The 15,470-nt window shown below is 40.6% G+C and overlaps 1 protein-coding gene across 2 annotated transcripts in view; it reads left to right on the top strand.

Annotated features, from left to right (window-relative positions):
• Positions 1-15,470, top strand: part of COL4A3 (collagen type IV alpha 3 chain) — a gene marked incomplete at both ends in the record, with an annotated part of 138,364 nt that overhangs the window by 61,048 nt on the left and 61,846 nt on the right. For both annotated transcript variants that reach the window (XM_079710040.1, XM_079710039.1), the window contains 6 exons: positions 6,297-6,353; positions 8,058-8,147; positions 11,462-11,506; positions 12,111-12,155; positions 12,811-12,873; positions 14,477-14,530. In XM_079710040.1, the coding sequence (XP_079566166.1) occupies positions 6,297-6,353; positions 8,058-8,147; positions 11,462-11,506; positions 12,111-12,155; positions 12,811-12,873; positions 14,477-14,530 (354 nt within the window). The remainder of the gene's footprint in view (positions 1-6,296; positions 6,354-8,057; positions 8,148-11,461; positions 11,507-12,110; positions 12,156-12,810; positions 12,874-14,476; positions 14,531-15,470) is intronic.

Raw genomic sequence — 15,470 nt, 5'->3', positions numbered from 1 at the left:
GACCCCATACAGATCTGGCAGAAGGCGTGTAATTTCTGGACTTCATAGGCTTTTAAGATTCTCTACCACCAAAGTTTATTTTGCATCCTAAGTGAGGTCATAAAAAAATGAATGTGATTATTAAATGAATGGGTCTCATAAGTTCAACTGTTTAATATGCAATGGTGCTAAAACGTCATGTAATCTTGGATCACTTCCTGATGTGTTAATGGTTAGCAGGGGGAGAAAAGCCATAAAATCATTATTAAGAGCTTTCTGCTCATGACAAATGATTTCTCACTTCATTAAGTTACATGGAAACTAAGAGGTACTTTATTGTTGGAAGAGGAAAAATCATTAAAATGTTGCTTAAGAAATATCCATCATTATGCTTTCTTAAGAGTTCATAGCATTTGGCCATAGTGGTTTTCAAGTGATTTAGCATTTGAGTAGTAATTAATGGATTATATTCCATTAATATAATCACGGTGTTTTAAAAGGGAGTCCAAAAAAGTGGATCAAATCAACAAAAATGAAAATATGGCCACTATTATCTTGTATTCAAATAACCTATCTGAATTATTGAATTATGAAAACACATTTGCAAAGTTAAAAATTTATTTCAAGAAAAGCAGCACAATTAAGAGAAATGGATCTCTTGAGTCTGGGGCTGCTGTCATCATCACCCACAAAAAGGGAAGTGCTTTATTTCACATGGCCCTCTGCTCAGCTGTCTGCAGCACTTGCTTCTAGAGAAGCAGCTGAACATCTGCCAGAGAGCTGCCCAGACCATAATTTTCAGTTTATTCAATCAGGTGGAGCATCCACATGTCAGCAAAATTGTCACATCCTCTGAAATCCTAGTCAGTTCCATTGTGCAGATATATAGGCAGGCGATGCCTTGCCAGTTTCACTGAAAATTAAAGTTGGAAAAATTTTGGAGCAGTTTTGCTCACCTGGGCACAGGAACACAGCCCTAGACCTGGCTCTGGAGTCTTGCCAACAGGGCTGAACATCTACACAGTAGATGTCACTGCAAATGAGTAGATAATACAGTAGACCCTCTCTCAATGACTCTCCTTTTAACTTTCAGCAACTGACCAGAACTCTCCATACCTTCTATACAATAGACCAGTTGATGCCCACTGTCTGCTGCCCCCTTGACATCCATAGCCTTCCCTAGCACACTGACATATGCCCCCTCCATGGTGGAGCTTTATGATTGCCAAGAGTTAGCTGCTTCTGCCAGTTATACTTATTATTATAACAAAGTCATCTAATTAAATATTAAATAACAAATTGGTTAAATACAAATGCATAAAAAAGACATGTTTCTCTCGAACTTATGGTTACCAGGGGGGATGGGTGTGGGGAGGGACAGATTGGAAGTTTGGGTTGACAGGTACACATTGCTATATTTAAAAAGTAAATTAATAAGAAAATTCTTAAAGACATGTTTCTGTGAAAACTAGGTTGGAAGATTTGAAAAGATAAAATTGATAGAAAACTGCTATTTAATTAAGTGTGTCTGAGAAAACATTTTAAAAGTTAGAGGGAGGGACTTCCCTGGTGGCGCAGTGGTTAAGAATCCGCCTGCCAATGCAGGGAACATGGGTTCGAGCCCTGGTCCAGGAAGATCCCACATGCCACAGAGCAACTAAGCCAGTGTGCCACAACTACTGAAGCCTGCACGCCTAGACCCCCATGCTCCACAAAAAGAGAAGCCTCCGCAATGAGAAGCCTGCTCACCCCAACAAAGAGTAGCCCCTACTCACCACAACTAGAAAAAGCCCGTGCACAGCAAGGACGACCCAACACAGGCAAAAATAAATAAATAAATTTATTTAAAAAAAAAAAGTTAGAGGGAAACATGGATTCGTATCTAGAAGGACTCTATACTCAGATTGCTCCACAAGCATCTTTAAGCAATTGGCCTGTTTCAAAGAAACTCAAACTGGAAATGTCGGTGGTGCATTATGCATGTGACTTAGCAAGAGATGCCCTACACCTCTCAATAGCAGACCCATTCCCAAAGAAAAGACCTGGGCCCTATTTCACAACATTGAAGAATTGTTGTGCATTTATATGTTTTAAGTTAAAATAAAATGCTTGGGCTTCCCTGGTGGCACAGTGGTTGGGAGTCCGCCTGCCGATGCAGGGGACACGGGTTCGTGCCCCGGTCTGGGAAGATCTCACATGCCGCGGAGCGGCTGGGCCCGTGAGCCATGGCCACTGAGCCTGCGTATCCGGAGCCTGTGCTCCGCAACAGCAGAGGCCACAACAGTGAGAGGCCCGCGTACTGCTAAAAAACTAAAAATAAAAAAATAAAAATAAATAAAATGCTTAACGTGTTCACGTTTCTTTTGTTAGTTTGTTTTTGATTCCTCACTTTCACTAACTTTTTCAACTAACTGACCAGCTGGCTCCAAACCATTAAATAAGGCTTCCACCTTTGTGTGAAAGCAATGAAACCAAATACAAACAAAAACTAAATATGTCACCCCTGAAGATTCAAGCAAACTCAAGGGCAATAATGTTAAAATTCAGGTGCCATGGTTTTGATGACAAAGAACAAGGATCAAAGTTGCTGTCGGTGTTGATGGGCGACCAGTCCCCAGGCAAGAGGGAATTCAGAGGAGCCAGGGCTTACACGCAGTCCCATGCCTGACCTCTGGGTGCAGCCGTGTGGGCTCTAAAGCTTCTTGGATCTGTGACAGTCACTTGTTAAGATCAGACCTCATGTATTGATTATATGTGAAATCATTGATTAAGACCAAATCTCTGGTATGAAATAAAAGATTTGTGGGACTTCCCTGGTGGTCCAGTGGTAAAGAATCCGCCTTCCAATGCAGGGGACGTGAGTACGATCCCTGGTCAGGGACCTAAGATCCCATATGCCACAGAGCAACTAAGCCTGCACGCCACAACTATTGAGCTCGCGCGCCTCAGCGAGAGAGAAGGCAGCGCCCGCAATGAAAGATCCTGCGTGCTGCAACTAAGACCTGACACAGCCAAAAAAAAATAAAATAAAATAGATAAGTAAATATAAAGTAAAAAAAAGTTTTGTTAAAAATTAAATAGCTTTTCATTTTCTAATGGTCATCAAGGGCCTTGTAAAGCTGAAGATCTTGTTTAAAAACTAGTAACTCTAAGTTATTTTATCAATGTTGCTTCCTTAGGTTTGGAAATAATGTTGTAATTGGCTAAGAATATACTCTTGTTTTAGGGAGATGCATGCAGAAGTATTAGGGGTAAAGTGTCATGGTGTCTACAGTCTACTTTTGAATGGTTTGGCAAGGAAGTGTGTGTGTGTGTGTGTGTGTGTGTGTGTGTGTGTGTGTGTAGAGAGAGAGAGAGAGAGAGAGAGAGAGAGAGAAAGTGAGAGCTGTAAAGGCTGGGAAAGCATGTTAACAGTTGGGAAACCTAGATGAGAAGATACATAGGTGTTCATTGTACTGTTTTTCAATCTTCTGAAGATTTAAATTTTTTACAAAAAAAAATTTGTATCCAAGCAAGTAACAACTAATTAGCCTTGTGTTAATTTTAACATGTGTTAAAATAGCCAAAGCTTCTAGTTTCATTCTCTCCCACTTCAATCACAGTTGTTCAGAATTCATACATATAGAATCTATATACATTTATATAGGAAATATCTTAGTCATGGCAGCCCAACAACAGCCATAGACATCACATGCATTGAAATTCCAGGACCAAACTGGATGTAAACAAATTACCAGCGCTCCATCCATTCACTTATGCATTCAGTCAATCCACAAGCATTTGTTCAGGACATATTATATGCCCCAGTTGCCATTGTGAACAAGACTGGACAATTCCTTCTCTCCTGGGGCTTAGGGTCATCAAGGAAAATATACATTAAATATATAACAGCAAGTGGCCCAGGGGAGCATATAAGAAGGGGGACCTGACCTAGTTTGGAGGAGTTCAGCAAACATTTATTTGTTCAAGCTAAGGTTGAAAGATTCCCAGTAGTATAGAGTGACTATGACTTACTCTAAGAAATAAAATTAAGATGACCTCCATGCATCTTCTTTGGAGTTAGAGGACTGCCCAGTTGCCTTCTCTTACCTGTGGTCCAGAGATGCTTGGAATCCAGGTGTTGTGTGGTGTCTGGGAGGCAGAAGAATCAGAGATGCTCATGGTCTCTGACCATGTAAAACAGTGGCCATGCCACACTGCTGTGTAAACTTGAGCCCCAGCTCCTTGCCCAGGTTGAACTTCCTCACCCCAGTATCTGGTCCCCTTGGGTGTAGCACTCGGACTTTCCTTCCCGAGGCCCTGCTGCCTCTTCCAGACACCGTGTGGGAGCATCTTGCTGGCCCTTCCACTCTTGGGGCCAACGGTCAACAGGTCCCTACACTCCAGAAACAGAAGCCAGGAGAAATCTTGTCTTCAGGCAGCTTTTGCTTTCAGCCCAGTGACAAAAACATCCCTAAAGTGAGGGGCATACAAGCCTGGCTACTTTCCTGGAATGAGAGGAAAAATGGCATCATAAACAAAAAGTGGATGTGCAAATGAGTGTCTCAAATGGCATAGTGTTCAGAAATCTTCAGAGAATTAGCTCTACCCTACAGACTGGGATTTTAGCTATTGGTTTAGATTGGTAGTATCAGAGTCACCCAGGGGGCCTATTTTGATTACTGAGACCAACACCAGGATTATTGATTCAGTGCATCTAGGGTAGGGCCGAGAATTTGCATTTCTGAGAAGTTTCCAGATAATGCTGATGCGGCTGGTCTGGAAATCCACACTTTGAGAACTACTGCTTTAGTAGATATTAGCATACTAGTATACTAAATTAGTATACTAGATTTAGTATATACTTAGTATACTTAAATATGTGACTGAAATGAACACTAAAGTTTAAAAACCTAGAAAGACAAGATAAAATAATTAAGCTAAGTATGACTTAATAACCCCAAGCATCTAGGAGGAAAAGCGGAAAAATTTAGTCTTCTAAAAAAAACCAAATAGCCAACCCTTGGAGAAAATATAGACTTTCCTTTTCAGTTAATTACTTTCCATTCATATAAATTGAGATGTGTGTAAATGTGGTGAGGATCAATGATGAAAATTACTATGGACTCCCCTTTCTTGAATAACAGCATAGCCTACTGCCCTTGGCTCAGAAAATATATTCAATTAAAGATGTTTGTGTATTCTTATTTTGATTGCACAAACAGGGTCCCCACTTTGGGAATATCTGAGGCAATTTCTTTTTCTTTTTCCTACCAGCCAGCACATCTCCTAGCCTTGCCCTGCCTCTGCTGTCAATTAATACTTTTTCCTGGGGAAAATAAACTGATTTCCAGTCAATATTAACACCGCCCCAAAAAAGATAAATATATAACTATAGAAGGTGTGTCAAAAAATTTTTTAAATCCACTGTTTGAATCTATTTCTCTTTGTTCCTCTGCTGGCAGAGAGGAATTTTAAAATTGACCTTCATTAGAGTCGGCGTGTGCAGAGATGTGAAAGCTGGGCCTGTAAGTGTGTCAAACTGACTAGTTAGACGGGTAAGAGTTCCCAAGTTCACAGATAAATTTTTGGGTTTGTTTTTTAATAAGAAAAAGCATTTTGATATTAGCTTCAGTGAATTAGTTTGTTCTTTAAAATCCATGACGGGTACTGATAATCTTTTCTCAGTATTGAACATTATTTCAGGAAAAGAAAACCTTAGAATTACCTATAGAAGATATCACCAATTAATATACACAAATACATATATGTTCATTTTGCTGAACCCAAGAAATTTGCAAACATTAGACCACTTTCTACCTACAGCAATGGAAATTTCATATGGTTCAACTATATATATATTTATTTATTTATTTATTTATTTATTTAACCATTGTTTAATTGAAGTATAGTTCATTTACAATGTTGTGTTAGTTTCAGGTGTACGGCAAAGTGATTCAGTCATATATATGTTTTCTTTTTCAGATTCTTTTCCATTTTAGGTTATTACAAGATATTGAATATAGTTCCCGGTGCTATACAGTAGGTCTTTGGTTCAACTGTATATTGTTCTGAAAAAAAGAGAGTTAACTTGGTTTCTTGCATAAATAAATTACTTGAAATTCCTAAATACAATAAAAATGATGTACTCTCGACAGTTCTATATACATCTCACTTTTCTACTCTATTTCTATTGATAAATTGCTACAGTATCACAGGGCTCCTGCTAAATAGTGTTTGATGCTCAAAGAACAGAAAAATAGGTTTGCTTTTGTTCTGTCAGTTGGGCTCTATTAAGCCATTTTTAAACAAAACCCTTTCTCTTTCCCTCTTCCTAGGGCTGTGTCTGTAAAGACAAAGGCCAGTGCTTCTGTGATGGGACCAAAGGGGAGAAGGTAAACACAAAACCTTCATTCTGCTCCTTTTCTCCAGAGAGCTCATTAAAGGATTCACACTCCTCTTTCATTCCTAGCAAAAAGATCAGCAGTATGATATTCCATTCCCCAAATCCAATTTTAAAATAACTGTATATAAACATGAACCTGGGGTGGTAGAAAAAGGCCTTGGAGGGAAACTTCAGATAACTTGTATAAATACCGGCTGTTACTGTAACTCTCTTGATCCATAAAGAAAAAAGAGTAAGTTAAAGAACAACAAAGTTTATAAGAATGCCTCCATGTGTATACCCTACTTACATTGTTGCTAAACGCCAGAGAACAACTGAAAACGACTTGATTGCCTCACTTTGACAGAAACATTGAAACCTGCAGATTTTGTCCTGCAGCATTGGTGTGAGGGCGCCCCCTGGTGAAAGAATCTTGCAGCAGCACTCTAGCTGAGGCAAAAATTCGGTGAAGGAAAGCATCTCCATTGTAGAATTGGAGTGAAAAATGAGTGCCGTGAAATCTCATTAATTCGCTCCATTAACTTTCAATTTGTGATAATTAAGACAGAGGCAGAACTAAAGTTTTTCCTTTGTTTACAAAACCCTTTTCTCAGATATGCTAATGAATTGCTTAACAATATTGAAAGATGACTGCTTAAAAATATTTTGAAAAGAACATATTTCAAGCTCTTTAGACAAAATAATAAAAATTACCATATTTATTTGAAAGTATTCTATAATCCATGTGTAGTTTGATTTAGGGTATTTCCTGAAGCTATGAGAGTAGTATATCCAGATCCATGTTGGAAAGCTATGATTCATTCTCACATTCAAGCAGCATTTATGGAATCCCTACTCTGGGTGAGATGCTGTTCCAGGTGTGTGAAGGTAACGGAGTATTAAGAGGGGTCTAGCACATTCTTTTATTTCTTTTTTTATTGGGTGACTATGCACACACACAGTGTGAAATCGCTGACTTGATCACTGTTTTAAAAATCAAAGTTGCTAATTGTGTAACTAGATTGACTGAATCAACCTGTGGCCTTTACTATTAAAGAGTAACCGTAGGATCTATGTCCACGGGAAGATTATTTGTGGCAGAAACATGTCCCTCATTGGGCCTAAATTACTCATCCCTGAGGGCTTTCCCGTAATATCATCTCTTAACTATTTAGCTCACACTTTTCGCTTTGCCACTCGATATCTCTCCTGCATCTCCTCCACAAACAGCAGATTGAACTCCTAATCCCTGTGTAATCAAGAAGGGACTAAAACTCATAGCCTGTGTGTTGTTCTTTCAAGCTACATAGCAATTATGCACACTCTCAAGACATTCTTGTGCCTGATTTTCATTCTCTCTCCATCCCCCAGAAAACACACTCCACCAACCTCCACCTTTCTAACTGGGCTTTCCCCTCAGTTCTTGATTCATGCTCCCTTCATCTCTGCTCTGGGTAGCTCTACCATTTGGGTCAATGTAGAGTTTCCAGGAGACCAAAGACAAACACTTTCAAGCCTACAGACAAATATTAACAGCTGAAAGTTTAGAGTTACTCTTGTACTTACTGTTGAGGGCTATTTTTTTTTAATCCAAAGAAAAAATATGCAAAATATTATCATTACATCATAAAGAAAAGAAAATGATGGTTTTGGGTGTGTTTATTCCTGGGAATTGCTGTTCTGTGTGTTTATTGTCTTGTTTTGATTTTAACAGGGGGAGAAAGGCTTTCCAGGACCCCCTGGGCCTCCCGGCCAGAAAGGATACCCAGGTCCGGAAGGCCTGCCTGGACCACAGGGACCCAAGGTAGGCCAGTCTGTGAGTTCAAAAAAACCCCAGTCCACCTAACCTTCTTTATGCTGACCCCAGGGCTGCTGAGAACCTGGAGAGAATTCCACACCGCAGCCAGCTGATGGACGCTCTGGTAATATCCTGCTCCAGTCTTAGCTGGGCCCTCCGATCTGAATCTTATTCCAAGAAGATTCAAATGATTATCATTATCTTCAAGCTCCCAGCTCTACCTCCTCCCTCTCCCTGAGCTACAGTCTCCCTACCTGCATCGGTCCCTCCCTTCTTTCGTCCCACATGAAAGGATGAGTTCTTTTTGCCTTCCATTCAGGACCTATCCCTCTACCGGTATCCTGGTCACTGGGATTCCTACTAGAACCGTGTTCTGATGGTGTGTCCTCTTTCTCAGCCATTTCAACTTTCCTTTTGATGTTGGTTTTTCTCTTTCCATCCTTAAGCATGCAAATATAAAACCCGTACCAGTATAAACTTCCTCTAGATCGTTCAGGTCCTGTAACCAAAGGATTGCCATCCTTTCCCTGTCTTTCCTATCTCAGTCAAGCTTCCTTAAAAAAAATAAAGTAACTAACCACACTGGCTGTGGTTCATCTCTTATTCACTCCTCAGCCAGCAGCAACTTGCCTCCTGCCCACTGCCCTGAAAACCCATGACCTCCAGATCACCCATGACCTCCAAAAGGCCAATGCAGAAGGATACTCTGTGTCTTTATCTGACCTGGACCCCTCTGCTTTGTTTCCAACTGTGTGGATCACTCTCTTCTCCTTGAAACACATGTCTTTGTTTCTGGAATCCTCCTTTCTTTGCTTTCCTCTTTCTCAGCTGGTCCCTTACACATCAGGCATCCTTTCTTTGCTTTCCTCTTTCTCAGCTGGTCCCTTACACATCGGGCATCCTTTCTTTGCTTTCCTCTTTCTCAGCTGGTCCCTTACACATCAGGCATCCTTTCTTCTTTGCTTTCCTCTTTCTCAGCTGGTCCCTTACACATCAGGCATCCTTTCTTCTTTGCTTTCCTCTTTCTCAGCTGGTCCCTCACACATCAGGCATCCTTTCTTTGCTCTCCTCTTTCTCAGCTGGTCCCTCACACATCAGGCATCCTTTCTTTGCTCTCCTCTTTCTCAGCTGGTCCCTTGCACATCAGGCATCCTTTCTTTGCTTTCCTCTTTCTCAGCTGGTCCCTTGCACATCAGGCATCCTTTCTTTGCTTTCCTCTTTCTCAGCTGGTCCCTTACACATCAGGCATCGTAAGGTTCCTACCAGAGCCTACTGCCCTTCACGCTCATCACTGATTTTTATCCTAAATTCTGTGATACAGCAAAGGGCTTTGTTTAAATAAATGCCCTAGAGGATTTGCTAAATAATTGTATAACCACTAGATCTGCTGATGGCTCTTTCCTGCTGTGGACTTAAGCCTGGGCTCTCACGCATCCACTGGGTCACTCCCCTGACTGCTGGTTTCCAGGAAGCTGTGAACTAACTAATAAATTATGAAAATGCAATGATAATTGATCCACACAGAGTCTTTTTAAATTTCATATGTATAGAATATTTAGGCAACATTTTCTGCTAATTTATTCTGAGCCGGGCATTGGGACACTGATTCTTGACTGGATCTCATTTATTCCTCACATTGATCCCATCCATCATGACTATAGTTACCTATTATTATCTCCATCTTAGAGATGAGGAAACTGATTCTCAGAGCACTTAAGTAATTTGTCCTGGATTACATAGCTAATAGGTGCCAAAATCACAGTTCAAATCCAGTATTATATGACGCCAGAATCAAACTCCTACAGCCAAAGAAACTAAACCCACACCTACAGTTTCCAAGTAAAACTGCAAAGTTTATTATTTCCCAGGAATTCTACTTTATTGTATTTGTGTGTGCTTTTTGTTTCTTCATTTCTCCTTCCTCTGATCCTAATTTTGAAAAAGTCGTTCAGATTCTGGTCATTTGGTGTCTGATTTCAGACATGTTTGGTGTCTGAACATTCCGCTGCGTTCCTTCAGGGTGTGGCCTCAGATTTCCCTCCATTTTCCTGGTAGAATGAACTTGTCACTTCAAACCTGGACTTAGGATCAGCTTAATGCCAACTCCTTCCTTTTTATTTTGCCCTCTGCACTGCACTCTGCTGGTTTCCTTAGCATTTCTTTAGAGAAGCCAGCAATAAATTAAAATTATAATTGTAAATACATGGTGCTTAGTATAGGTTACATGATGTGCAGGTATTTCATAAAGTTCATCCAGAAACTTACGTTGTCATGAGTTCATATGTTAAAGTATAGCTCAGAGATGTAGCCACAAATGATAATCTGATCAAAGGCAGACAATCAGAGAATATTAAAACCTGACCAAAAAGATTTTTCAGGTTTATAAATGTCTCAATTTTAAATATTTTCTACATATTCTCATATAGAAAATATGAGAAAATTTATAATGGGGATGTGAAACTTGCAAGTCACGCTTCTGCCTTTGCAGATTACACACAGCACCCTGCAGAGGAGGGGGCCATGGTCACACACCCAGGAATTCTAGCTCAGACAGGAAAGGCTGACTTTGGCCTTGACAGTCCAGTCTCAGAAGGCTCTGTAACAACCTTTTCCTCAAATAATCAGAAATACCAAAACATACTGAAACTCTCAGGAATGATGAAAAACTTTTGGATAATGGAACTTTCACACCAAGTGGCCTCGTTAAAACAGTTTTGTTTGTGGCTATTCTCTAAGAAACAGGACCTCCAAATGTATTCATTGTGTTCTTGAAGCAAGTTTATCTCTGGTTCAGGCAGTCCTTAGTTTGCTATTTATTTATTTGTGCCCACCAGGGACGTTTTGCTAATAAAGTGTTTCTCATGCACAGAAATATTGGCTGCCATTCTCATCCACTGTCGTAATCGTGTCATTCATCCTTATCAGCCCTCGGCAGCTGTCTGGCTAATGTGGTGCTTTTCCAGCGGCACTTCTCAGACACTAATGTGAACAAGAATTATCATCACATCTTGTTGAAATGCAAATTCTGAATCAATAGGTCTGGGAGGTGAGGGAACTATTTCTAACAAGCTCCCCGATGAGGCTACTGTTGGATCCCGCACCTTGAGTAGCAAGGGTATGAAATGGATTTTTGTTTGTCCTTTCGGATAAATACTATAGCGCCAATGAAACAACAAGCAATTGAACCGTGTTAACAATGAAATCATCGCAAGAGCAAAACTCTTTGGCGTGTGAATAAAACTGGGACCTTTCATTTATGGGCTTATTAGTGCCAAATAATTGTCACAGTGCTTACCTTTTGTTTTCTCCTTTGGATCTAGGGCTCTCCAGGACTTCCAGGACTCACTGGTCCCAAAGGCATGAGGGTTAGTAGTCCAACCAGTCTAGCCTGACTGTTTGATGAAAATTCTTTTTTTTAAAAAAAGAACTCTGCACTGTAAACGTTATACAGATGTCACAAAGGAGTACGTTGTGTGTGATACACTTCTATAGATGAAGTTTAGGAACAGGTAAAAGCAGTCTATAATGGTAGAAGTCAAAATAGTCCTTACTTTGTTGAGGGTAGGTGTTAACTCACTTTGAGAGGGCATGAGGGAACCATCTGGGGTGTTGTAGATGTTCTATGCCTGGATGGGGTGACGGTATCACCAATATGTGCATATGCACATCTATAAACATTCCTCAATCTGTTTGTGGAAGACTGGAGCACTTTACTCTATGCAAATTAAACCTTAAATAATCTGCCCAAGAAAAGTCAAAAACAATCTTAATCATCTCTTTTTAAAAGTTATATAAATGGAAGATTTACAAAGTTTGTCAAGCCTTTTTTTGTTTTTCAAATAGTCATTAGTGTTCCCAATTATAGTTGCAGAACGGGGTTATCGGCATGGTAAATCATTTTTTGTTTATAGGTTGAACATCTTTAAAGAGTTTTTTTCTTGCCACCCTTTCCGTTTTCTATGTCTTTAGGGAACAACTGGATTACCAGGATTTTCAGGTCCTCCTGGACTTCCAGTAAGTAATGAGAAAAATGTGTAAATGGAATAATAAGAAGTAAGCTCATTTTAATAAAGATGTTAAAGCAACAGCACAAGAAAATGAGAACTGATACATTTGCTACATGATGAAAATATCAGAATCACATAGTGTATTAGAGTGTGGATTTAACAAGACATACAAGTCAAATTATATTTCCTGAATACAAACAGATGGAACAGGATGGGATGGAATGGGATGGGATGGGAGGGGATGGGGTGGGATGGGATGGGATGAGATAGAATAGAATAGAATAGAATAGAATGAACTCTGCTTGATAGCACAGGATAATAAAATAGTTACCTCTATGCACACTTCCCTCTTCTCTTTCCTTTACGCCAGCTTAACACAGCATGCTAATGGACTTATTTTATATAGAAAGACCCTTTGTTTTATCTTAAATATCTGTATCTCACTGGATAATTTTTGGTTTTATTTAGCCTATTTTATTTGCTATGATTTTTATTTAAATTATTATCTAAAATAACTAATTTACTACTTTATTTAAATAACCATTTATACTTAAAGAACTATCTAAATTAGCCCATCTTTTCCCACCATGGTTTCTGCACTGTTTCCACCTGGTCCCGGGGCCTGATTATCTCTCCTTTTTGAGACTTGCTCTATTGTTTAGGGCATCCCAGGCCATCCTGGACCGTATGGACCTGTCGGTTTGCCAGGATGCAATGGTTCTAAGGTATGTATGCCTCGCACAGGAGATGGTTAGTTAATGTTTTGCTAAATGAATAAATCAAGGTGAAGTAGTAATGAGACAGGCTAGGCTTTCCTTGAAATATTCTTTTAGCCAGAACCAATGGTATGTGTCTTCAGGGCAGACATACGATGGTTTTCTTTCTTCTTATGCCTTTTTCTTTACTTTCTTCCAGTCTTATTGAGATATAATTGACATACAGCAATACATAAGTTCAAAGTGTACAACATAATGATTTCACTTACATACACCATGAAATGCTCATCACAATAGTTTAGTGAACCCACCGTCTCTTACAGATACAAAATTAAAGAAAGAAAAAAAAATTGTGTGTGTGATAACTTTTAGGATTTATGCTATCAACGTTCATGTGTAACATACAGCAGTGTTAATTAGATTTATCATGTTGTGCATTCCCTCCCTAGTACTTATTTATCTTATAACTGGAAGTTTGGAGTACCATTTGAGTGTCTGCATCCAATTCCCCTCCCCTCCCCTCCCCCCCCCACCTTGCTTTACGCGGGCCTCTCACTGTTGTGGCCTCTCCCGTTGCGGAGCACAGGCTCCGGACGCACAGGCTCAGCGGCCATGGCTCACGGGCCCAGCCGCTCCGCGGCATGTGGGATCTTCCCGGACCGGGACACGAACCCGTATCCCCTGCATCGGCAGGCGGACTCTCAACCACTGTGCCACCAGGGAAGCCCCTGCTTTCTTTTTTTTCAAAAATTTATATATTTATTTATTTTTAGCTGCCTTGGGTCTTCCTTGCTGTGTGCGGGCTTTCTCTAGTTCTGGCGACCGGGGGCTACTCTTCCTTGGGGTGCACGAGCTTCTCATTGTGGTGTTTTCTCTTGCTGCGGAGCAGGGGCTCTAGGTGTGCGGGCTTCAATAGTTGTGGCATGCAGGCTCAGTAGTTGTGGCTCGCAGGCTCTAGAGCGCAGGCTAAGTAGTTGTGGTGCACGGGCTTAGTTACTCCACGGCATGTGGGATCTTCCCGGACCAGGGCTCAACCCATGTCCCCTGCATTGGCAGGTGGATTCTTAACCACTGCACCACCAAGGAAGTCCCCCCCACCTTGCTTTCTGATTGCTTTTTAAGGAAGTTCTCTGATGTTCTCCCACCGAAAGATAATTGGGGGCTCAAATGGTTATTTGCATCTGAGGTTGTGAGTGTATATAAATCAGAAACTAAGACTTGGAATGCAAAATTGGTCTTTGGAATAGAATGACTGAGCTTTTCGATGTTCACTCGTCTCCTTTGTTTCCTGACTGCACTCTCCTTTTCCCCAGAATGGTGGCCATGAAAGGAGTAATTACTAAAGTTTCAAGGAAGCAGCAATTGAAAAGTTCTTGGCACAATTAGCCTTTTGCCATTTATGCACAATTTGAGAAACAGTAGATTCTAATCCTGTTTTCAATTAAGATAATGGTTTCCTGGCCTTCAGCCTCATGACCCAGTAGCAGTAAGGAATTTGGGTTACTTTGTCTAGATTTACCACTGCAGGGTTGGAAGAGAGAAACAGGGAAATTATCTCAATAGGCTGCTCTAGAACAACTAAGAAGAATGACAAGCTCTGTATGTCTTCCAGGGTGAGCAAGGGTTTCCAGGACTTCGGGGGACACCAGGCTACCCAGGCATCCCAGTACGTTTATATTTCTAACTCCCCATCCAAGACATAAAGTACAATTACAAGGAGTTTCCTTTGGAATGACCATATACAGAAATCTGTCATGACCTTGGGGAACTCTGAGGCAGTCGACAGTAGACATTCAACTAATAGTTGAGAAATGAATGAATAAATGCACTTTGAGACTTTGTTTTGCTTTTGAGACACTGAAGGGGAGATGTGAACTAGGCAGTGGGAGAGCCCTGGATTGTGGTGACTCAAGGATGGAAGAGAGGAGAAAAGTGCCCTGGAACTGGGACTTAGAGAGCTCCAGCATGTAATGTGAGATCAAGGACAATAAGCCTGTAAAGGAGGAAGGGCCCTCAAGGTAGAAGAGAACAAGGAGGAGTGTATTCTGGAAGCCCAGGAAAGATGTTGCTAAATAACAAAAATTTGACCGAGTAAATCTGACCATTTAATATTGGCCTTAGTGGATGATTCATGAATCCGGCAGCATCCCATCTAGCAAGGAGAGAGTTGCTGCATCCAACCATAGATAGGAAAGGTTTTTAAAGCCAGAGAGGGAATGGAAAAAATGACATGATTAGCAAAGAATATATTGTTTTATTAACAAAGAAGGCATTGTCTTAGGCAAAGCTACCTCTTAAGGGGAACGGAAGGTGCTATTGGGTGGAATATCTTATTAGTGCAGACCAGGAGTTTCCAGGTTGGCAGGTCAAAGGTCACATTCCTAGAGTAGGTTAAAACTGTAGTCAGGTTAGGTATTAAGTCTTGGTTTACTGCTGTGGACCTAACAGGAGTGATTCCATCTTGGACCCCTCTCCTTTTTAACAATTTCCAGTAAAGGGGAGTGACAGACAGCTGCCTAGTGCTATTGAGAAATCCAGTAAGGCGGGAACTAATGTGTTGTCGTTGGTTTCAGTAACATCAGAGTCACCGCAGACTTTAACTTCCA

This window comes from Hyperoodon ampullatus (assembly GCF_949752795.1).
Source record: "Hyperoodon ampullatus genome assembly, chromosome: 8".
Taxonomy (NCBI): Eukaryota; Metazoa; Chordata; class Mammalia; order Artiodactyla; family Ziphiidae; genus Hyperoodon; species Hyperoodon ampullatus.
Note: the sequence above shows the minus strand (reverse complement) of the source record. Positions and strands in the feature narration are given on the sequence as shown.